The sequence below is a fragment of the Nannospalax galili genome, unplaced genomic scaffold (assembly GCF_000622305.1).
Source record: "Nannospalax galili isolate Female #2095 unplaced genomic scaffold, S.galili_v1.0 scaffold139, whole genome shotgun sequence".
Classification (NCBI taxonomy): domain Eukaryota; kingdom Metazoa; phylum Chordata; class Mammalia; order Rodentia; family Spalacidae; genus Nannospalax; species Nannospalax galili.
Genome location: NW_008345884.1, coordinates 5,595,617 through 5,621,091, shown reverse-complemented (window position 1 = coordinate 5,621,091; position 25,475 = coordinate 5,595,617). Strand labels below are relative to the sequence as shown.

General features: G+C 39.1%; 1 protein-coding gene and 1 pseudogene across 2 annotated transcripts in view; both read left to right on the top strand.

The window, feature by feature from the left end:
• The window catches only part of Ttc33 (tetratricopeptide repeat domain 33), a 72,480-nt gene that overhangs the window by 28,838 nt on the left and 18,167 nt on the right, over positions 1-25,475 (top strand). For both annotated transcript variants that reach the window (XM_008842096.3, XM_008842095.3), the window contains exons 3-4: positions 15,160-15,241; positions 22,467-22,598. In XM_008842096.3, the coding sequence (XP_008840318.1) occupies positions 15,160-15,241; positions 22,467-22,598 (214 nt within the window). The remainder of the gene's footprint in view (positions 1-15,159; positions 15,242-22,466; positions 22,599-25,475) is intronic.
• LOC103741357 lies at positions 16,512-18,595 on the top strand (annotated as a pseudogene).

The window sequence follows — 25,475 nt, the reverse complement described above, 5'->3', positions numbered from 1 at the left end:
TGTAATAATTCAACTGTAAACCTAAAAATTTACAGCCGATTTTGAAAGAGGTGCATCTTAGCTCAGGAAACTGTTATTGAATATGTCAGTGCTGTTGTAATGAAATGCTTCTTCTAAGTATGTGGTTATTAAATAAATAATTTGTTTTTAAAACTGAATTTTTGTGTATTTCATACAGAACATCTCAAACAATCTTAATCATCTTTATTTTCTACATGTGTTCTTTTATCCCCCTTCCCTGTCTCTGCAGTTCCAAGCCTGATTGGTGGTTATCTATTCCCTGAACTTCTTGGTAGTTTTGAACTAGTTTCCTTATGCACATCTTTATACTTATAGTCCGTTTCCCTCTTGTGGGCTTGACATCCTTTAAAAGTGTAAATCAGTTTGGTCTTTGTTGCATAAAGCCTGTGGACTTCCATCACACCTACATCAAATTAACATTTATAACCATGGCCTTTTAGATTTTTCTGTCATCATGGCTTGGCTGACCTCTCTAATCTCACTTCCGTTCTCATACTCATAACTACTCTGGTTTTATTACCTGTCATTAGAACATAGTGTATTCCTGCCCTGGGTTCTTGCCTTTGTCCGGAATGGACTTTCTTTAGGTTTTCAGGTGGTCGTCCTCTGCTGTCATTCAGGTCTCTGCTCACATGCATTCCTAGAGACCTTGCCTTTCCTCCCGTTGTCCCACTGTGAGCAGACACTTGTTTATTACCTACTGTGTCCTTTAAAATCATGGGCTTACATTTGAACTTCATTGTTTCTTTCCCTTCCCTCATACATTACTTTAGAAAGTAAGCTCTAGAAGAATCACAGGGACGTCTTATACCTTAACTGAATGCAGCATTCTCAGTACCTAGAATGCTATCTGACCCAGAGAAGGAGCCGTATAAATACTTATTAAATAAGTCATTAACTAAATAACTCATTAAATATGAGCTATAGTGAATTAGAAATTAATTGGGAGCAAAGTAAGTAAGCACCATGGCGTTTCTATCTGGTAAATGAGCATGCTATCTGACTTATTTGACTTGGTCACCAGCTGTTCTTCCCCTCATTGTAAGGCATTATCTCACCCTGCCCTTGTAAGCCCTGAGCTATTCACTTTGCTTCCTTCCTTGTGCTAAGTTAGTTCCATACTGTTAAGGCTTCTCTTTAAACAGGCTGAATCAAACTTTGGTCATTTATTAACCACAGTGACTTTAAACTAAGTTTTTATCTTTTAATGTTTCCTATCCAACAGCTGCAGTAGGGCTGCTTTTAGTCTGTTCCAAACTGAAGTTGAATCAGGAGAGGCTGCAGGAGTTGTGAGAGATCATTGATTTATTAGGTGACAAGTTTCCTGTGATCCCCTAATAGAAGAACTAAGCTGTACCACCCTTTACTTGCAGGCCAAGGATGTAAGCCAGAGAGAGACGAGTGGGGAGGGAGCTCAGCTAGTTCTCAGGAATGAGTTGCTTATTATTTTTTACTTTACTTTAACGACTAAAGGCTATTTTGTTTGTTCCTTTCAATATTTGTATACTGGTCGGTAAGAAAGCACATTTTATTTAACCAGGCCTCATTTGGCAGCATTGATTGTGTTTTCAAAATAAAAGTAATAGAGAGATGAAGATTTTTCCCCCCTTTTCCCCATATAAACTTTGTGATTGTATTTGCACAAGAGTGCTTGTCTGTATGTGTATACATCCATGCACATCTGCCTAGTGCAGAGAGAAAGCAAAGCAGTGATGGTCAGTTTCTTAGTTTACCTTTTCTTTGTACATAAGCAGCTTTGTTAATGGTGATAGGGCAAACCATCTTCTCAGCATCAGGGTCAATGACATTTTGGTCAGGACAGTGAGGGACATTTCATAATGCAGGATTGCTGTCTTCCCTAGCCCTGTGTGGCCCCTTCCATTAATGCTGCAAACTCACAGTGAGGACCAAACATGCCTGTGTGAATTTCCACAAATGCTATCTGCTAGGAAGTAACTGCCTCTGGTTTACTCAGACAGAAAATAATGTGAAGAACATAGGGTAAACGTGACAAACTTTTGTCAGTAGCTGGGCCAGGAGAGCAGGGGTATGTAAGCCATTGTTTTTGTAAGTAAAATGTTTTATTGTGAGAAGCCATCATTTGCTTTTGTTGTGTGTGTGGCTGATTTCCACAGTGGTAGAACTAAGTGTTTGTGACAAAAACTATATGGCTTATAAAGCCTAATGTATTTACTAGATGGGATATTTACTATGTCATTCCTTGCCCTAGAGACCAAAACCCTCCAAGTCCTTCCTTTTGAAATCTCAGACATCCTAGAACCAAGGTCTCTCTGCTGTACCCAGAAATCTCTCCCCTTCCTTCACATTCCTTCTTCTCCCCCCTCCCCTGCCCTTCCTTCATGCTCTGTTCTTTCTACCCATATTCATGTTTCCCTAGTCTTGGGATTTCTTATAATTCTTATTTCTGAAATGATGAGATGGCATAAAGTAAGAATTAAGTTAATTGCTACTTTTGTTTCAGGGCAGAACTTGTTTTTACATGTCCACCCCACCCCCATGTACGCTGCTTCCAGTCCCCTCTTATCCACTAGCCTTCTACACCTCTTTGTCCTTTCAGAAAGTCTCATGGAGAATCTGATAGGACTAATGAGACAGAAACTGTGATATTAGTGTCTTCTAAGTGCTCAAATATTCTGTGGGCATTAGATAATATAAAAATATCCTATTCTGATTCTAGAATTCAGACAAAGATACATAGAGAAATTAGAGAAAAAGTAAATGAAAGACATTGTTGGGTAGTTGGAGAAGGCATTGGACTTTAAGAGTCACTTTATGTGCTAGCTTCTATAGGATTAATGCTATGTAGCTTTGAAGTAGTCCTGTAGCTGTTTGTAGCCTTTGCCCAGTGATATGAGTGCAGGTTGTGCCAATTGTAAAGGACTTTGAGTACTAATTGAATTAACTTCTGTGAAAATAAAAATATGTTAAATAATTGTGTTGAAAGTGCTTTCTGAAACATAAAGTACTTAAAAATGTGTTACTTTGTGCTCAGTAAAGTGGTACTCAGGCTAGGGAGTGGGATGACTAGAGGAGATCCCTCAGGAAGAAGTGTGTTCAGTTTGATCTTGGAGCTTTGGATAGGTGAAGAGGAGGAAAAGAAATCCCGATGTTGCATGTGTGTTTGCTAGGAGACCCATACAATCAAAGTGTGATATAGGACGAGTAGGTTTAGGGTAAGAAACCAGACGAGTAGAGCAGAGGTATTGTGGATAGTGGCAGACAAAAGATTGAACAGGCATACAGATGGCTAAAGGACGTACTTTTGCTACCACTATGTCTTTCAGAATTCATTGCTTCAATAAGAAAATTGTAAGTGAAAAGATTACTATAAAGAAATAAGTACATTTTCCAAAGGCGAAAGAACAAAACATTGCAGATTCCCATTTCTTCCTGTTGTATCAGTAGTCAAACTGGAAACACTATTTAGAGAGGCTTAGAATCGCCCACGACCTCCCTGAAGAAGCATGAGCACTTTTTCTGTGCTACATGGTTACAGTTTAGTGGGTGATGGCACCGTTAAGTTTCTTTGATGCATATACTTTTTGTGAATGCAGTATAGAAGATAAATATTAATAATCAGAAATAGGTGTTAAATTGTAAGTATTACCTGCTCTCACAGGCTTTTTCCTCTATTACCTGTTTCATATAAACCCATTTCTAAAGTTCTTCTGAGATGCACATGATTGTACCTTAAGTTTCTGGATGTAATTTACTAATCCTTAGGATTTACATAATCATCTTAGGGACTATAAAGTCTTCAGTGATCATCTGGACGGATTCATTCTCTTTTATAACAAAAATATGCCTTGTATTTGTTAAGTTCTCTAAATATACTGAAGAACTAGTCCAGTGGGCTCCATCTCCAGCCAGGTTACCTTTCTAATTGAAATTTAGAACTTTGAATGAGGCAGTGGCAGCAGTTTTCTAGTCATGCCTCCGCCTGCAGCACTAAGTATATGCTGAATACAAGTTTGACCGAATCGATGGATGTGGGCCAGACCAGTCTGCCTTGGTGATTGTCTTAGTGGAATTCAGTAGTTTTTGGCAAAGAAATCTGAAAGTTTATTTGATAAGAACTTAGAGAAGTAATATATTTGTTGGAAAGGCAAAGGTGACTAAGATTTGAATGTACTGCTGAGTTTACTGTTGAACTATTTAGCCATTAGAAGTATCTAGACTAGATGGGCAAGAGTATGTTGTCATGTGTTGGGGGTCAAAGAAAAATTGAGGCGAGTCTCTGAGCATAGTTTATCTGAAGAGTGAGAGGAAAGAATTGGAGAAATTATGAATATTCTTTATTTTATTTGGAGGGTAGGGGCCTCCTATTTAGACTCTTCTAAAACTCATTCATGCCTAACAAAAACATTAATGGTTACAGATCTGTTGTAAGGGAACTTCTAGAAATATCCTGGTTTTCAGGAAGTCAGAAGTAGAAATCTTTAAGAATGAAAGCAGTGTTCTGTCTTTGCAAAGATAATGTCATTAGTTTGAGCTCTGTGTATCCATTCTTTCATTCTTCCATTCTCTTTTCACCCAATGAATAAAGAGCACTTGCTCATCTGACGCACTGCTGTAGGTGTAGGGAGTTATTTCAGAAAAAAATGTACAAAATTTTCACTTTCTGTATCAATGATATAATCACAAATACATATTAGATATGTTTTAAGGAGAAAATTAAAGCAGGGAAGGGGGTTAGGTCATGCTGAGGAAGAGGGGGGTTATTGGAATTTTAGATAAAGTAGGTGGGAAAAACTTATCTGAGAGAGTATTATTTGAATCACCTTAGCTCACTCATAGTATGATTAGGTAGGGAAAGAATATTCCAGGCAGAGGGAACAGTAGCACAAACTCTGTAAAACACAGGCTCACCCTTTGTATCTGAAGAATAGCAAGGAATGTGACCAGAGTATGACTAGAGCACAGGGAAGGAAGTGACCAAGTCAGAGATGAGATTAGCCACATAAGGGGAGCCAGACCTTGGAGGCCCTGTAGGTCCTGCTAAGAACTTGGGCTTTTGTTCTCAAAGAGGAAGAGAGAGATCATTTGAAGATTGGCTTCCTGAACCTTTCTCCGGTTTCCCTGGCACGTTTCTGACATCACAGACCCTTCTGCTACCTATATTCTCTACCTTCTCATTTGCCTCTCTACAGTTTTAGGTTCCTACTTTCAAATTCCACAGAAAGGAATCTGATTGGCTACTGACAGTTGCTCCATGGAAATTATATATAGTCTGCCAGACTGTGGGTTGGCTTGTCTGGGTTAGATATTTGTCTTTGTCCCAGGCAATGGCCTGGGTAGAGACAGCTGTGCCAAGTGTTGTCTTGCACAGTGCGCTTCTAAGAAGTTTGTTGCTGGAGACTACGGTGATTCTTGATCATTCCCCTTTGTTCTCCAGTTTGTATATCTTTACATTCCTTATTTCACCTCCACTGTGCGAACATCCGCACTTGAAAAGGAAATGCAGAATTTTATCTGCTTTTATTCATTAATTAATTGCATATTTATTGAATGGCTTTAATATGTAGTCACTATGAGAACAGAGCAGTGAGGGAAATGAACTAGATTTTTGTTGCCATAGAGCTTAGGGAGGTGATACAGAAGAAAAAATGTAGTTTTAGATTAATTTAAAATACAGAAGTTTTAGATTATGGTAATTGTTACAAGGGGAGAGGGGCTTTCAAAAGAAAATGTTTCCTAAGGCTGGCTTGTCCATTTCAGTAACTGCAGGTTTACATTTTTTATTTTTAATTGATAAACTTTGTTCTTTGATAATTTCATAAATGTATAAATGCATTCTTGTTTACTCTCTCTACCCTCTTATCTCTCTCCCACCCCCTTATCACTTCTTCCTCCCTACAGGTCCCTTTTCCACATTCATGTCTTTTGTGTCTTGTTTTGTGAACCAATGATTTTAATGAGGATTGTCTTATAACTCTGGGTTTAAAACTGTCCATTGGCGCCTGGTGGGCTTACCTGTTGAATACATAACTGGAGACAATGACTGTCCCTCCCTTAGATTCCACAATAGCCAGTAGTTCAGCAGGGAAGGGTAGGGTCCCATGAGCCTCTCCTGGAACCATGATTGACTGATAGTTGAGTGCTCTGCCCTAAACAGGACATTTGTACCTCCTTCTCGGAGGCTGAGGGAACATCATGGAAGAGGGAGAGGAAGGAATGTAAGAGTTTGAAGATGGGGAGAAGGGCTGCTAAACTCTGAGGCATGACAGAGCAAACAGGATCTCACAGCTGCTGTGGTTGCTGGCACTGGGCTTGCTCAAAGCAGACTTAAATTCTTAAAGCTGGGATAGTGCTTAAGGGTGAAAAAACGTTTTCTTTTTTGGGGGCGGGGGCTGGAGAGATGGCTCAGTGGTTAAGAGCACTGACTGCTCTTGCAGAGGACCTGGGTTTGATTCCCAGCACCCACATGGAGGGTATGAACCGTACTGAACTCCAGTTCCAGGGGAATTTGAAGCCCTCTTCTGACCTCTGCAGCATTGCATGACACGGGCATACTCACATACATGCAGGTAATACACTCATACACATAAAATAAAAGTAATAAATAAAATATTAAAATAAAGGTTTTCTTTTTTTTTAAAATAGAGGCTCTTGTAACTCAATCTGGCCTCCAACTTAAGGATGATCTTCAACTTCTGATCCCCTGCCCTTGTGTTGGGATTATAGGCATGTGCCACAATGCCAGGTTTATATGGTGCTGGAGTTCAGACACAGGACTTCATGTAAGCATTCCACCAACTGAACTGTATATTCTTACCTCTGAGTTTTATTAATATTTCATAATAATTTCCAGAAATTGTTCTAAATATTCAAAGGCTTATAAAGTTCTAATTTTGAAAATGAAAGTTTAAAATAATGCTCAGATGTATGGATTTAAAAAAATTTTATTTATCTATTTATTTATTTATTGATTGATTGATTGGTTGGTTGATTGGTCTTTTTGAAACAGGGTCTCCCTGTAGCCCCAGCTGGCTTGGAACTCACAGAGATCTGCCTGCCTCTGCCTCCCAAGTGCTGGGACTACAGGTGAGCGCCACCATGCCCTGTTCAGGTGTATGTTTAACACTGTTCATTTTAAATGGAGCTTTTTCTTTGTTTAGTAAAATATTAATTCAGTTTATTTAGTATTTTATGTGTGTTTGTACATCTGTGTGCATGCCACAGCTCATGTGTGGAGGTCAGAGGACAACTTGGGGAAGTTGGTTCTCTCCCTCTACCATATGGGTCCTGGGGATTGAACTGAGGTCATGAGCGTTGGTGGTAAGTGCCTTTATCTACTAAGCTATTTTGCTAGTCCCTTAAATAGAGCTTAAAAAAGTTTTAAAAAACTACATTTATTTCTTGAGTGTGTGTTTGCATTTGCACCCACTACAGCATACCCGTGGAAGTCAGATGACAGCTTGCAAGGAGTACTTTCTTACCTTCTGTCATGTGGGTTCAGGGGACTAGAACTTAGATCATCAAGCTCAGCAGCAAGCGCTCTTACCTGCTGAGCCATCTTGCCAGCCCAAGCTGTTTTGTCTCTATGTAATCCAGGCCAACTCAAACTCTCCATTCTGCTGTCTCAGCCTCCTAAGTACTGGGGTTATAGACATATGCCTCTATGCCTGGCTTTTAAGTGGAGATGTTAAGAGTATGTGTATGTACAGTGCTTCATTATAAGGGTTTCTTCCTTTTCCAGAAGACTAAAAATAAACTCATAACACATTAAACATGTAGACAAGAAGATGCAACATCCTTTATGTGATTTGTATTTTAATATTATATTTATGGCATGTTATTTACCTTTGAATTTTTGATTAACTGAGTGATTGCCAATTTTGATAACTAAATCAATGAGAAAATATAAATTATTTCCTTGTAAGCTGGCAAATCATATGACTAGAATATTGGAAGAGGACTAATATAGAAAAGTAAATCTTTCTTGTTGATTCTTTTCTTAATTAAAGGAATCATTGAGACTGCTACCTTTACTTATACAGCCTTTTGTCTGAGGCAATCTTATTTCTAGTCAGCTTTACATCAAATATATATGGATTTGCATATTACATTTGTCTCTAGGATAAATGTTTTTTGTTTTCAATAATTAATTCATGGTCCATTTCCTTCCAAAAAGGAATTAGGGTAGGTAAAACCCTATTTTTAATGTCTACCAATAAAGCTACTGTTGAATAAGTTTTACTATAACAGTGTAATATTCGGCCTTTAGTATGCTATAGAGAAAATCATTTAATGGTTTAAAGACATCAGAAAATGTTTCATATGTGTATGAGAAGTTTAGTACATTTAAAAACCTAGCAGAATATACGATTATGCTCTTTAGTTTTAAATCTCAACTTGCTACAACCTGGAAGAGAGCCTCAATTTAGGAATTGCCTAGATCAGGTTGACCTTTGGACATGTCTGTGGAAGATTGTCTTGCTTATTGATGTTGGAAGATCCAGCCCATCGTGGGGGAACATGTTCCCTTGGCAAGGAGTCCTGAACTGTTTAGAAAAGAAGAGAGCTAGATGGAGCAGAAGCAGAGGCAGTCTGCAGGGGTGCAATCATTTCTCTTTGGGCTAGATTTTATGTGATGACTGTTTTGAGTTCCTGCTTTAGCGGCCCCTCAGTGATGGGGTGTGTCCTGGATTGTAAGATGTATGAACTTTTTCTTCCCTCTGTTGCTTTTGGTCAGGGATTTTTATCACAACAACAGAAAAGAAACTAGGAAATAAAATGCTGACTGTATTAACTCGTTACCGTTTTGTGTGGTGAAATTACGAGTATGTATGTGTGTGCTTTCACTTATGTCTTATTTTTTGAGACCCAGGAAATAAGTTTTATATAAGACAACTATTATTTACTCAAATATAAATACAAAAAAGAACTGGTTGGAAGATATTTTGTGTCTTAAATAATGAATTGAACATGCAATATTAGCTAACAGTGTGCTTTTTGTCGCCAGCATGGATTTGTAGTCTTAGATGCCTTAATGGCTATGAATGCATACACCAGAGAAAGGTTAACAAGTCCCCTGGAATCTTCAGATCCCATCTTTCTCTTTGTCATTTATTGCAGGCTGTGGTGCAGACCTTAGACTTCTTCACTTCTTTATAGGCTTCTTTTCATTCTTTTTGAACATGAGTCCCAGGTGAGGTTCTTGTATCTTTTTTTTTTTTTTTTAATCTCATTTTTGATAGTACCTTTTGCTGAAAGAAGGCTATGTTATCTTAGTGGACTGAGAAAGAAGAGATGTAGGAATGAGACTTAAGCTGGTGACTGTAGCAGCTGGTTAATAAAATCTTACTTTATGATATTGTGATAGAGTAATTGGAATTTATGAATAATTTTTTATCTGAAATTTTAATTGTACCTGAATGGGCACCTTAAATGACAAATTTCAAATACTTTGAATGACATGAGGCGCATTCTAAGCTACCATTGCCATATGAATTAATTGAAGATAATGCTGAGCCGCAGATTCCTATTTATGGACGCAGTTCTTTAGCTAATTTACAACTGTCCTCTTCTCAGAACAGAATTTATGTGGAGAATCATGTGTCATTGACACATGTGTAGCCCAGCTTATTGTACACTGCAGAAGTGCTCAGATACCTGGAAAGCAGAGTGACACAGGTAGCCTTTCAAAGGAGCATCTGACTCAGGTGAAGAACTGACAGGTTTCAGCAAGTGAGACCGCATTTCTAATGTTCACACTTTGGAGGGCCTGGCTTCAGACAGTTGCTTGAGTTTGACAAGAATCCCTTGTGGAGAAATAATTTTTAGTTGGTGAAGCTTTTAGATATTTGACTGCGATTTATTGCTGATGAAGGCAGAGCTAGGGAAAATACCCAGTGTTGTGGTGACATATTCTGGAACTGAGGTGAATAATGAAGTAGATTGAGTAATGCGATGACTGAATTGTGTTCATATTATTGGAGGGTAATTCCTAAAATTTGAATAGCCTTTCACCCAGAATTAAGCATAGGATTCTCACCAGCAAATTCTGCAAGTTAAAAAAAACTATGAAGTAGTATGGGGAACAGTTCTGACAGCCATCTCTGCATATTTAGGTTTGGTTTGCCCAGAATTGGAGGCTTCCGATTTGTGTGAAGTGAGCATTCAACTTATAGTTATGCTCAGAGTACTATAGCAGAATGGTTCATTATGTTTGTAGAGTCACTGCCACACCTTTAGTGACCATAAAGTTAAACTTTGTAAAGCACACTCCCACTGTGTACTCTGTTTTTTCAAGATGCTGTAAGACTTCGGAAAGGGTCCTTTACTAGTAAAAGACTCTATAGCAAGGTGAAAGCAGTAAGAACGTCTCTAGCTGTGTCTGTGTCTGTGTCTGTCTGTGTCTCCTCCCTCCCTCCTTCCCTCCCAAACCACCTCAGGCTGGTTTGAACTAATGATTCTGCTGCCTGGGCCTCCCAGATGCCAGGATTGCTGAGAATAATAGCATGTATCACTGTGCCTGGCAAGGTAATGCACTTTTAATGCACTTGAACTTTGTGTTTTCCCCTCAATTATTACTATTAATTCTTAAATTTTCTACACCTTGCTTCAGTAATGATCCATGAAGACAAGCCCACATTTTGGTTATTGTGATTGGTTTGGATCTTGTTTATGTGTTTGTATGTGTATGTATCAGAATAATAGCATGTATCACTGTGCCTGGCAAGGTAATGCACTTTTAATGCACTTGAACTTTGTGTTTTCCCCTCAATTATTACTATTAATTCTTAAATTTTCTACACCTTGCTTCAGTAATGATCCATGAAGACAAGCCCACATTTTGGTTATTGTGATTGGTTTGGATCTTGTTTATGTGTTTGTATGTGTATGTATCTGTGTGTGTGTGTGTGTGTGTGTGTGTGTGTGTGTGTGTGTGTGTGTGTGCCTGTGTGTGAGAGCTAGAGGTCAACATTGTCTTTCTCATTTGTTTTCCACCTTACTTTTTGAGACAGGGTCTCTCACTGAACCTGGAGCTTGCTGATTGGCTACACTAACTGGCTAGCAAGTCCCAGGGTTCCTCCTGGCTTCCCAGTGTTGACATTATAGGCCTGCTGCCATGCTCAGCTTTTTATGTGTGTGATGGAAACCTGAACTCAGGTTCTCATGCTTGTGCAGCAAGCACTTTACTGACTGAGCTGTCTCCCCAGCCCCTTAGTTTTGGATATTTTTTTTTAATTAAAAAATATTTTATTATTTTTATTTTATATGTATGAGTATCGCCTGCGTGTATGTGAGTGCACCCATGTCATGCAGTGCTGCAGAGATCAGAAGAGGGCTTCAGATTCCCCTGGAACTGGAGTTAAGGACAGTTCATAGCTGCCATGTGGGTGCTGGGAATCGAACCCAGGTCCTCTGCAAGAGCAGTCTGTGCTCTTAAATGCTGAGCCATCTCTCCAGTCCCATAAGAAATTTATATTTCACTTTGGTAGTTTGGGCAACTATTTGAGGCAACTGTCTTCCTTATAGTAACTGAAGGACCAAAGTTTTTCTCATCCCGAGATTCTGTCTTTATGTTCACAGCCAAAGAAAGAAAGACATCTAGAAGAAGACACACATCTGCTGTTAAATGCCCATTCTCAACTGGAAGTGCACCAGTATTACCCAAACCCCATGGGCACAAGGCCCCATCTAACTGCAATAGGACAGAGCAGTTAGGTGCTGCTCAGTGGTCAGAGAGGAGACTTGCAAGTAAAATCTACAAGTCTCTGCCACAGTTGTTTTCCAAGCAGAATTGTAAGAGGGAATTCACCTAGAACACATGGATGGTGGGGAAAATATGCGTACATGTGTGTGCTTATGTGTATATGTATATATGAGTGTATGTGTGGATATGTGTTTGCCTGTGTGGATATGTATGTATGTGTGTAAGTGTATATCTCTATAAGTATGTATGTGTATGTATGAGTGCATATTTATGTATGAGTGTATGTATGTATGCGTATGTATGTGTATGTGTGTTTTGTGTTTATGTGTGTATGTATGTGTGTATATGTGTATGCTTGTGCAAATGTGTGTATATATTCGTGTCTGTGTTATACATATGTGTCTCTGTGTGTATCAATTTGTATGTGTATGTGTGTACGTGTGTATTTCTTTGTATGTGTGTATTTGTACGCATGTGTGTGCTCGTTTGTATGTGTATGCATGTATGTTTGTGGTGTGTGTGAGTATATGTGTATATTGTATATTTGTGCGTATCTGTGTGTGTGTGTGTGTGTGTGTGTGTGTGTGCCTCTGTGTGTGTGTGTGTGTGTGTGTGTGTGTGTGTGTGTGTGTGCCTGTGTGTGAGAGCTAGAGGTCAACATTGTCTTTCTCATTTGTTTTCCACCTTACTTTTTGAGACAGGGTCTCTCACTGAACCTGGAGCTTGCTGATTGGCTACACTAACTGGCTAGCAAGTCCCAGGGTTCCTCCTGGCTTCCCAGTGTTGACATTATAGGCCTGCTGCCATGCTCAGCTTTTTATGTGTGTGATGGAAACCTGAACTCAGGTTCTCATGCTTGTGCAGCAAGCACTTTACTGACTGAGCTGTCTCCCCAGCCCCTTAGTTTTGGATATTTTTTTTTAATTAAAAAATATTTTATTATTTTTATTTTATATGTATGAGTATCGCCTGCGTGTATGTGAGTGCACCCATGTCATGCAGTGCTGCAGAGATCAGAAGAGGGCTTCAGATTCCCCTGGAACTGGAGTTAAGGACAGTTCATAGCTGCCATGTGGGTGCTGGGAGTTGAACGTGGGTCCTCTACAAGAGCAGTCAATGCTCTTAATTGTTGAGCCATCTGTCCAGCCCCTCTTGTTTGGATCTTTATGTATAGTATACATTGCTTACTGTAGTGGACATTTTCTGGGATGTACATCATTAGGCATTTTCATGGGAGGATCATAGCGTGTACATACACAAACCTAGATGGTTAAGGCCAGTCTTTTCATGTGCCTTCTTGATGTAATCAAGAAACACTAGAACAAAGTGTATGAGGTTTGCTGCTGATGTAATAATGCAGAATGATCTTTTATGGTAAACTTTTTCTTATAAATACACTCATAAATACACTCTAAAATAGAATAAAAATATGCCAGTTACATGGGGAGATGACTCGGTTGGTAAGAATGCTTTCTGAGTAAGAATTAGGACTTGAATCTAAATTCCCAGCACCCATATAAAAGCTGGGCATGGCTACGTGTACCTTTAATTGGAGTTGTGAGGCATAGCTAGGTGGATCTTACTGGCCAGCTAGCCTAGCTGAAATTGCATGTTTCAGGTTCTTTGAGAGACTTATTTCAAGGGAATAAGGCAGACGGCAATGGAGGAGGACACCCAATGTTCTCTGTGGCTTCTACACACACATGCACATATATATACCATATGTGCACACACATACAAAATATATATCATAGTGAATATATATCAACAGCAACAGTTGCTTGTTATCAAGTGTTATATATTGTGCATACAGAACACATACTAAGGAAATGAAGAGTCTGGACAACAGAAGTGATTTAAGATCATACGTGATAAGATTGACTGTGACAGATACTGTCAGTGGCTCACAGCCCTAACCTGTAGAAGTGTTCAAGTGCATGGACGTAGGAGCAGGGCTTATTAGCATTGCCTCTGGAACTTTTGTTTTTTAAAGAAAGAAAAGAAAGTGCTGTACTCTGAAGATTTTGCACAAAATGTGTTAAATCTGTTAACACATTTAAATGTGTTAAATCAGTTCGGGGATTACTGATTTTGAGTTGTCTATGGATACAGTTGGTTCTGAATCTCAAAATAAAAGATGGTATTATGCATTACTTTTCTTGTTGCTATAACCAAATACCTGAGAAGAAGCAACTTAAGGGAGGAGGACTTATTTTAGTCTTTAGTCCATTATGGGAGGGAAGGCATTTTCCCCCATGGCAGGCTCCCTTTTGGCTCTTGTGTGCAGCTGGGATCCCTCAGCTTTTCACATCTTGGTGGAACAGGAAGAGAGTAGACAGGAAGCAGGGCTGAGCTGTAAAACATCAAGACCTGCCCTCAGTGACCTACTGCCTCCAGTGAGACTCTGCCTCTTAAGGTTCCACAGTCTTCCACAATAGTGGTACCATTTGGGGACCAAGTATTTAAACATATATATATATAAGTCTTTGAGGGGCATTTCACATTCAAACACAACATAGTAGAAACCATCTACATATTATTTTGGGTACATTTCACCCATATCTTAAACTTGCCATGTATTAATATTGATAACAACAATAGATAATTGTCCCTTCCCTTGTTGACCAAAAAAAACAAAACAAAACAAAAAAACCCTTAAAACTAAAAAACTAAAGAATTTTCATAAAATTGCCTGACTACTTCTTTAGCTATCATTTCTGTAAGACAAGTCCTTTATAGTACACAAAATGAATGAGCACGTATACCATCACTGAGGTTAATTTGAAATTTCTCAGCTCTCAAATCTCTTTTAAAAATTTATTATTATTGTTTGTGCATCGTGTGTTAGGGGTGGGCTTGTATGCCATAGGACACATTTGGAAGTGAGAGGACAACTTTGTAGAATTGATTCTCTCTTTTTGCCTTTTTGTGGGAACTTGGGGATCAAACTCAGATGTTCAGGTTTACATGGCAGGCACCTTTACCCCTGAGCCATCTTGCCATCCAGAGCCCCAAAATTTAAGAAAAAGATATGAGTTTTTAAAAAAATATTTTTATTTATTATTTTATATGTGTGAGTGTATTGCCTGCATGTATGTGAGTGCACCCCTGTTGTGCAGTGCCCCGGCGGTCAGAAGAAGGCTTTGAATTCCCCTGGAACTGGAGTTAAGGATGGTTCGTAGCCACCATGTGGGTGCTGGGAATGGAACCTGGGTCCTCTGCAAGAACAGTCAGTGCTCTTAACTGCTGAGTAATCTCTTCAGCCCCAAGAGTTATTATTATTTTGCCTTTTGCTCTTCTGCTGTCTTCCTTTCATCTCTTTAATTTTCTGCCTTTTGTAACAGTGTTATAATCAATTCCTAAATAGAAAAATTTCCTGGTTCCTGATTTTAAAATTTAATTATGTACTCTCAAAGACTTAAGATACAATTTTAATGTAACTTTAACAACTGCAGATACCGGGAGGCAATTCAGAAGTGGGATGAAGCACTGCAGTTAACCCCTGATGATGCTACCCTTTATGAGATGAAATCACAGGTAATAATTATGAGGAATTTGATTTTCATATGAAGGTATGCTATGTTTATTTGTGAGCAATGATGAACAAAGTTAGTGTTTACTCTTATTACCCTTGTTTTTCTTTTATGATACAATTTATTTAAAACTCTTTCATGCATTATTTATAGCTTTATGCATAAAATTAGTGTGTTTGCTTTCATAATGAACTCAGCTGTTAATTCAACCCAGCTATGAGAAGAAATGAACAGATGATCAAGTCACTAGTAAATCTCTTAATAGGAAAAGTTTCTAATTTGCTTTTAAATTAATCATCTAGTCTTAGTACTAACTCATTTTTCTTCAAAATGAGGATGGATTGGGTTCTGGAAGAGATTTTTTTTAAAAGGAACTTTCAGCAACTGATGGCTTCTGGGATGGGGAGAGACAGTCTCTTACAGGGATAGGAGTCTTGATAGGTTGACCAGGCTCCAGTGATGAACCTATGCTGAGGGACATAAATCAGTCTCTTATAGGCTGTATTGTGTATATAGTGGAGTACATTGAATTGGGTGGAGGAGGGAGGAGATTTAAATACCCTTAAATTATATGGTATGAAAAAATCACACAAAAAAAAAATCAATGAAAAATTTAAAAAGTGATGTAGATCGGTTGCTTCAGCATCCTGGAACTGCTACTTGTGGAGTGTATAGTCACTCATAAGATTCTTGAGTGTGGGAGACAGGCTTGAGCCTAGGGTGAAAGTCTTATTGACAGCCATACAGCAGGCCTGAGGCAATGGCCCGACATCTGGAGCCAAAAGAAACGCCTTGTGACATTTGCTCCCACTGGCAGAGATCATGAGACTGATGCCTAGAGCTCACCACTTCCTAATCACCACCCTTGGAATCCAAAATTGCAACACTTAGATATTGCAACAGTCAGGGTCATGTGGTTTCCCGGAATCCAGGCTCTGTAATCTGAAACCCAGTATGCTAATGAGGCATCCTACCTGCTATTCTGTGATAGGATGTTAAGTCTCTTATGCTAATAGGATGCTGTCTGTTATGCTAATAAGGTATCCTACTTGCTGTACTGTGATAGGATGCTAAACCTGTTATGCTAATAAGGTATGCTAATAATATGTTATGCTAATAAGCACTTGCTGTGCTGTGATTGGACCACTACCCCTATATAAGCTTGTGCCTTCCTGCAATAAAGCAGATCTGTGTCACTGAACCTGGTCTCCTGCATCTGAATGGGGCGATGCTGGCGCAGACTCCTCACCAGCCCTGGAGTCTGGACCGGATGACTGATCAGAGGAACTGAGAGCAGGAGAGTGGCCATAGCCGGAGAACACCCACAGCTGGCGACCACACTTGAGGAAACCCAGACCTGAGGCCAACCAGTGGAGGGGGAAGATATTGAGACTTTTGCCCTTCAGGCAGAAATTCACCAGTTAATGTCATCGGTCATCAGTACTTTCTACTCAAAGAGATCTTTCCTTGTGAGGGAGCTCATTTCAAATTCATCAGATGCTCTGGATAAAATCAGATAGGAGAGCTTGGCAGATTCCAGTAAACTATGGAAAGAAATTGCACATTAATGTCATTCCCAACAAAGAAGATCACACCCTCCCTATTGTGGACCTGGAATTGGATTACCAAGGCCATCTTGATTAATAATCTTGATACTGTCACCAAGTCTTCATGAAGGGTTTGTAGGATGGTTCAGGTATCTCTATGATTGGCCAGTTTTTGGTGTTGAGCTTTCTTTCTGGGTATTTGGTTGCTAAGAGAGTGACTGAGAGCTGGAGAGATGGCTCAGCAGTTAAGAGCACTTGCTGTTCTTGCAGAGGACCAGTGTTCAGTTCCCAAGACCTACATTTCAGCTGACAACTACCTGCAACTCCAGTTCTCTGGAGCCATGCCCAGAAGCCATGCCCTCTTTTGGCTTCTGTGGGTGCTGCATACATGTGATGCACTTACAAACATGCAGGTAAAACTTTACATTCATAGACATGAAAGAAAACTTAAAACAGTGACTGACCACCAAGCATAATATTGATGAGACTTATGCCTGGGAGTCCTCAGCAGGGGGATCATTAATAGTGAACCTACATGAGGGCACCTATTGGCTGTGGAACTAAGGTTATCCTACATCTGAAAGAAGACCAAACAGAACTTGGAGGAAAGAGGAATAAAGGAGATTTTATTAGAAGGATAGTAAATTCTTAGGATTCCCCTTTATTTCCTGTGAAATGTTGCAGCAAGGCAAAATTTTGAAAATGGCCAGAAATAAATTGGTCAAAAATGTGCTTAAAACTGTTCACTGAACTGGGAGAAGATAAAGAGAACTACAAAAAGTTTTATGGGCAGTTTTTGAAAAATATAAATCTTAGAATTCATAAAGAGTCTCAAAATCAGAAGCTTTCAGAGCTGCACATGTATCTGTTTCTGGGGATGAGGTCCTTCTCCCAACATCTGTTATACCAGAATGAAGGAAAGTCAGAAAGGCATAAAAGTTTTGTTATGGGTGACATCAAGGACCAGGTAGCTAACAGCTCCAGATGCATAGTTTAGAAGTGATCTGTGTGATTGAGCCCATTGATGAGTAATGCATCCAGTAGCTGAAGGAATTTGAGGGGAAGATTTTAGAGTCAGTCACCAAAGAGGACTTAGAACTTCCAGCAGATGAAGAAAAAAAAAAAGAAACAGGAAGAGAAAAAAACAAAAATTTAAAACCCTTGCATAAATGTGAAAGACATCTTGGGAAAAAAAAAGGTGAAAAAGGTGATCATGCCAAACTGATTGGTCACATACCCATATATTGTCACGAGCACATCAGGATGGACAACAGATGTGGAAAGAACCATTAAAGATCAAGCCTAAGAGAGAGCTTAACGATGGGTTATATGGTAGCAAAGAAACCCCTGGAGGCTCCCCTGCCTACTTCATTATTGTAACCTTAAGGCACAGGGCAGAGACTGACAAGAATGGCAAGCTTGTGAAGAATCTGGGTGTCTTGCTTTCTGAAAACTGCACTCCTGTCTTCTGGCTTCAGTTGGGAAGATCTGCATACACATGCTAACAGAATCTACAGGGCGACGTAACTTGATCTAGGTATTGATAAGGATAATCCCACATTGCTTGAAGGAGATGATGACACATCATGAATGGAAGAAACAGACTAAACTTCACCAGAAAAAACACCTGACCATGTATTCAATTCTTACCTTCATTCCTCCTGATATTATATTTTTCCATGTCTTTTTAAAAATTAAAAAAAATGGTTTATATTTGGACAAATGTTTTGACTGCTGGTATGTATATTGGTATATATAGTGCCTGCAAAGGCCACAAGAGGGCAGCAGAGCTACCACGTGGGTGCTGGGAATTGAACCCATGTCCTCTGGAAGAATACAGGTGCTCTTAATCCCTGAGCCACCTCTCCAGCTCCTCGTTTATCTTTTTAACATTAAAAAAAAATCTGTATGGACGAGTGTGTTTGTGCATGCTTTTAATCCCAGCACTCCGGAGGCAGAGGCGGGTATATCTCTATGAGTTTGGGGCGCGCCTGGTCTACATAGCTTTCCGGCTTGATTAAAAAAAAAAAAAAAAAAAAAAAAAAAGAAAAAAATCTGTATGGGATGATAACTGAGGAAGATAAGGTTTCTTTCTACTTTTAGATGATACTGTGCTACCTTAGTCAGTAAATCCAACCCAGTCCTGCTTTTTCTAGTTTCACCTTGTCCTATTTTAGCAGAGTGGTAGAATGTTATAAGATGTAATGAAACCTGTTGTTAACTTTGTGGTCTGAAGTGTTTAGCAATCAAGCTGGATTGCTTAGTACATGAATATCTTATCACTGAAATGTTCTGAGATATATCTTGATGTTTAAAAGAAAAAAAATTATTAAAATGGTGAGTTTCCTTATACAACAGGCCACAACTGGACAACTTCTAAAGAATGGGACTGCAGAGTTTGTGTCCCTGGATAGGACTCCTATATCAAACCTCTCCCACCCATGGCTCAGGGACTATTGAGGAAGAGGGGGCAGGAAGATTGAAGGAGCCAGGGTTGATCCATGAACCTAGTGTGGGGAGAAAGAGGGTCCCCTAGAGAGTTCTTAGTCTCATTCATAAAAGAATTTAAGAATGGACTCAAACAGAAACTTTTACAATTTTATTGAATTTTAAAGAAAAATCCTCAGGGCAAGTGAGCTAGTAATCTTGGTAGCTGCCTTGAGGAGGAGGGAGGGGAGAAGGAAAGAAAGCCATGAAGCCATGCAGATTTAGAGCCTGCCTGGGGATCAGACACATGGCTGACTGGCAGCCACATGGCTGGGAAAAGGAAGCTTTAGAGAAAAAGTAAAGAAATATAAGATTCTAGGGCAGCCCAAAGCATTAGAGAAAACGTTTAGAAAAGGGATGTGAAGAAGAAAAGGAGAGATTATGCTTGTCTGAAGAATTCAGAAAAGCGGGCAGATTTACAGATTACATGACTGTGGCTGGTCCAGAAGGTCTCTAGGAGGCGGGATTCCAAGCAGGAAAAATTTGCTGTCTCATTGAAGCACTAGGTATTTCGCCCATCTGTTTAGCATAACTTAAGGTGAACCTGCCTTCCTAGGGGTAGACCTATGACCAAATGATTGACCAGTGAAACTGGAATGGTGAGCCTTCCAACAGATAGACTAGAGATTTTATAGTCTTGACCAGTTAAACTTATGGGGCTTTTTGCCACTCTAACAATAGGGAAGCAGAGGTCTTCAGGCCACTGGAAGCTTGTACATATGAACTTGTGGCAATGGTGGCATTGAGCACATGCCAACTCAATCAGACAAGGGCCCAGAGTGGTGCAAGGGGTGGCAGGTTGGCCCTATACTGAGAACTGTTAGAGACTGATTACTACTGGGGTGAGGGAGAATAATCTTAACCAATGATCTCTAGATAGGCTTTGTAGACTCCAGTGGGTGGATTTGTAACGAAGGACATCAGAGTACAAATGCTTGACTGGATAGGACTTAACACGTGTGGCAGAATACATGAGGTCCAGTGGGCGTGGGGTTGGGGAAGCATGGATGGGAGAGGGGGTCTAAATTTGATTAAGAACCTTTGTATGAAATGTACAAAAGCTCAATAAAATTTTTTTAAAAAATAGTGAGTTTTGTCTTCTCAAATCCACTTCTAAAAGTTTTCATCCCTAGAGTTAAATCTGCATGAAATTTCTTAGAAATAAATGTATAAGCTAAAAGACCTTGATGGGAGGAACTCCCCATATGACTTGATTTCCAGAGTAAAGTATTAAGGAACAAAGCCTTAATTGAGGAACAAAACAAAGCATCCCTAGGTCTTATAAAGCCAATTAAAAAAATAACTCAGCAAGCTTAGTGAATGGAAGCATAGTACCTAAGTCACATTCTGTTTTAAGAACACTGATTGTTCTTGCAGAAGACCCAGATTCAAATCCCAGCACCTACATGGCAGCTAACAACTGTCTGTAACTCCAGTCCCAGGGGATTCGAGAGCCTCTTCTGACCTCCTTGGGCATTGCATAACACAGGTGCACTTACCTACATACAGGCAATACACACATACACATAAAAAATAAAAATTAAAAAAAAGGTAAATAGAGATGAGATAAAAAGAAAACAAAGCTGGGTGTGGTGGCACACACCTGCGATCCCAGCACTCAGGAGGCAGAAGCAAGTGGATCTCTGAGTTCCAGGCCAGCTGGGGTTACAAGGAGACCCTGTCTCAAGAAGATCCCCCCCCCAATAAACCCCACAAAAAACCAAAATGGCATGTGCCCTAGCAAAAGGTTGGAGTCGATGTGGAAAATAGCATTTGTATTACATATATATTTCTAATTTTTTTTTTTTTTGTCTTTTTGAGACAGGGTCTCCCTGTAACCCCCGCTGTCCCGGAACTCATTATATAGACCAGGCTGGCCTCGAACTCATAAAGATCCACCTGCCTCTGCTTCCCAAGCAAGTGCTAGGATTAAAGGCCTACGCCACCATGCCCGGCTACATTTCTAATATTTTATGGAGAAATTCTGTATAGAAAGCCTCTGAGTACCTGAATTAGGTTATCTATGAGACTTTAAAAGTCTCCAACAGAGCTGATATGGTGGCACATGCCTGGAATTCCAGTTCTAGGGAGGCTGAGGCAAAGGGAATCATGAGTTGCAGACCAGCCTGGGCTATATAAACTCTCAAAAATTAAAACCAAAAAAGTCTCAAACAGAGCATTACATCTTTGTGATTGAAGAATTAAAGAATTGTTGCAATTCAGCCTCAATACTGCACACCTAACAAATATTTTTCAGTCATCTCAAATGAGAAGCTCATGCTTTAACAACTTTTAGTTTACTGAGGAAGAATCCAAATAAGGTCCACTGATGCAAGTGCCCTGAAGACCTTCTTTTACATCTTTCAGTTTCAGTCTTAAGATATGTGTAGATTAAGGTAAGTCTTAGAGCAGACTGATGAAAAGTTTAACTTAGAGCCATAGAATGGTATTTGTGTCAAAAATGTTCTCAAAATGTTCATGATCACAAAGATTATAAATAAAATACAACTCTTCCTCATAGATTGAAGTGGAGGGTTCAGTTTTTCTGGTTTGTGTGCCTTGAAAAGCCCAGTTATGAGGCCTCCAGAGTGTTTAATTTTTGTAGCATGAATATGGGCACTAGGAATAGGATGGCTGGCTGAGCAAATTAGTTTACCTATTTTAATGATGAGACTTGGGAGTTTACTAAAAGCAAGTCATAAGTGGAGTAACTAGAAATGAAAATGGCTCTGAGCTCCATGGCTGAAATAGAACCACTTGGTTTTGACTAGGTGGGAAGAGCTAAGTGACTGGAAGAGGAGTATTAGTATTAGGAGTGAAAAAAGGACTAGAGTTCCTAATCCTGAAGGGAAGGAAGGGGATAAAATCCATGCAGATGGTCTTACCAGATTAGGATGCATTTAAAAAAATATTTTATTTTTATTTTATATGTATTAAATGTATTGCCTGCACGTAGCCAAGTGTACCCATGTACATGCAGTACCCACAGCTGTCAGTTACCATGAGGGTGCTGGGAATCGAATCCAGGTCCTCTGCAAGAGTAGCCAGTGCTCTTTAACTGCTGAGCCATCTCTCCAGCCGCCTTAAGATATATTTGGTAGGTTGCTCATGTTTGATTATCCATCACTAGCTTGCTGGGTTGTATTATATATATATTTCCTTACAGGTTTTGTTTCTTTTTTTTTGGCATTATAGGTCCTAATGTCTCTTCATGAAATGTTTCCCGCAGTACATGCAGCGGAAATGGCTGTCCAGCGAAACCGACATTCATGGGAGTCTTGGCAGACTTTAGGTCGTGCTCAGCTTGGATTAGGAGAGATAGTCTTGGTAAAGAAGTTGAATTGTTACAGTGCTCAAATTTAAGTTTATTTTGACTTTTTCTTTAAAAATATTTCTTATATATTCAGCATACGCCCTGCTGTCCTAGTCCATCTCCTCCTAGCCAACACACCCTGTCTCTTTTCTCTCTTCTGTCTTCCTCTTAGTCCACTTTGTTCCCCTAGATAATTTCATTTCTATCTTTATATAATCTAAAATTTATTTTTAATTATTTTATGTGTATGAGTGTATTGCCTGCATGTATGTAAGTGCACCCATGTCATGCAGTGCCCATGGAGGTCAGGTGAGGGCATTGTATCCCCTGGAACTGGAGTTACAGATGATTGTTAGCTGTCATGTGGGTGCTGGGATTTGAACCTGGTTCTTCTGCAAGAGCAGCCTCATTTCATTTATACATACATAATTTCATTAGAGTATATAAAATCTAGGAACCATAACTGAGAGAAAATATATGATGTTTGTCCTTTTGGAAATGGGTTAACGTGCTTAATATGATTGTCTCCAGGGGCATTCATTTTTCTGCACACAACACAACTTCATTCTTATGGCTAAAAAAAATTCCTCTGTGTGTGTGTGTGTGTGTATCACATTTTCTTTATCCATTCTTCTTTTGTTGGACACCTAGGTTGGTCCTATACTTAGTTACTGTGAATAGTGTTGCAATAAATAAACATTGATGTGTAAGTGTCTGTGATCTGTTGACTTGATGTCCTTTGAGTAAATTCCCAGGAGTGGTATAAGTAGATCTATTTCTATTTCTTTGAGAAGCCTCCATACTGCTTTTCATAGAGGAATCTCACTGTAGTTTTGACGTGTTTCTCTGATGACTAGTGAGGTTAAAACATTTTTATTGAACATTTGTATTTCATCTTTTGCTATTTTGGCATTAAATGTTATTTTTGTTTCATGTGTTATGAATGTTTTGCTTGCATATATCTAAAGGTACCTTGAACTGGAGTCACAGGTGGTTGTGAGCCACCATGTGGGTGTTGGGAACTGAACCTTGGTCTTCTTCAAGAAGAGCAACAAGTGCTCATAACTACTGAGCCATCGTTCCAGGCCCTTGACATATTTTTGATCAACTAAACCAATAAATAAATAGCTATTTGTCAAGTCTACAAAAAGAGAAAATTATTTCCTAAAAATAATTAACTTGTTAACAGACCAAATCAGTCACTGACATCTTCTTATGATTGTGAGCACCATTTGTGTCAGCACCAGAATGCTGCTTAGTTATTTGATATCGTGAAAATTAAAAAATAAGAACATAAAACAATGGCATCTGGTAAGGTGTATTTAAATAAACAGCAGTAAGCAATACTTAGACTGAAAATTTGCTAGGCTTAGTGAGAGAAGTGTTGGGAAGGTAGAAGCCTCTGAGAACAAAACAGTCACTGTGTTTGGTTGGTTGTGATGGTTCATAGCTCATGAGCTATACCTTGTTGGGAGCAAACGCTAAATGGTAACAAAGGTTTTTTTTTGGGGGGGGAATAAAAATTATTAATTTATTTTTCATTTAAAAATTATTTAATAACCACATACTTAGAAGAAGCATTTCATTACATCAGCATTGACATATTCAGTAACAGTTCTCTGAGCTAGGCTGCATCTCTGACAAAATTGGCTGTACATTTTTAGGTTTACAGTTGAATTTATTACAGTTATACAATATTATACTGCAAGTGTGTTTCCTACATATGTGTAAGTGCAGCCATGTTGTGTGATGCCCACAGGTCAGGAGAGAGTCTTAGATTCCCCTGGAACTGGAGTTAGGGACAGTTGTTAGCCACCATGTACGTGTTGGGAGCTGAACCCAGGTCCTCTGTAAGATCAACCAGTGGTCTTAATAGCTGAGCCATTGCTCCAGCCCCAAGAAAATAAGTTTTAAAAAAATAAGATATTCTACTCATAATTGCATTTTGGCAATTATGTGGTAGCCATTCACAGAGACCCTCCTTTTTTCTTTATTTTAATGATAATGTTTTCACATCTACTAATTATTAAGGAGATTTTTATGCTTTGAAGAATTTTTATTTTTTTAATCATTATACTTTAAAAAATTTTAATAACGACATGATTAGAAGCTTTTCACTACAGCTTTAACATATTCAGTAACACACTCCAGAGCAACAGTACATCTCTTTCACAAGTGGGTGCAAGTTTTTAGGTTCACAGTTGTATTAATATAGTTATATATTATTGAACTCAATATAAGCCCGGTAAGACATAAAATTGGATGAGTTTTTAACATTTAAAAAAGATATCTATTTCATTTTAGAATATATTGTTCCTTGCAGAAAGACTCATTGTTTTTGCTACTAACACTGAGATGTTGGCGCTTGCATTTCTAATCTGTATGTATCTGATTATTACTAGTCATAATTGGTTGCACTTGGATCCTTGGGGCCTGTGTTTGTCTTTAAAGTCATTGGACAGAATTCAGTGGTATTGTTTATCACCTCTACTAATTAGCATGACATCAATTTCCATGCTTCCTCCTCAAATATAATATATTTTTTAAAAATTTGTTGATTTTTATTTTTATGTGTTTGAATATTACACAGAACATCCCAAACCATCTCATTCAGCTATACACCCACTTCCCAGATAGCACCCTCCCATAGCCTCTCTAACCCCCCCTAGGGCCCTTATACTCTGATATCTCTGCTATTGTCTGCTGTGTTGTCAGGACCCCCATCCATTCTCCACTACTTGCTCTTCTGGTGAATCTAGTCAGCCTATCTACAGGTCTTTGATTTAGGAGGGTCAGCTGTTCCTCATCTAGCAGTAATCAGTTGCCAATATTCCTTTAGACAAGATTGGAGTCTGCTGTTCATTTTCCCAGTTCTATGCTGGGTTACTATC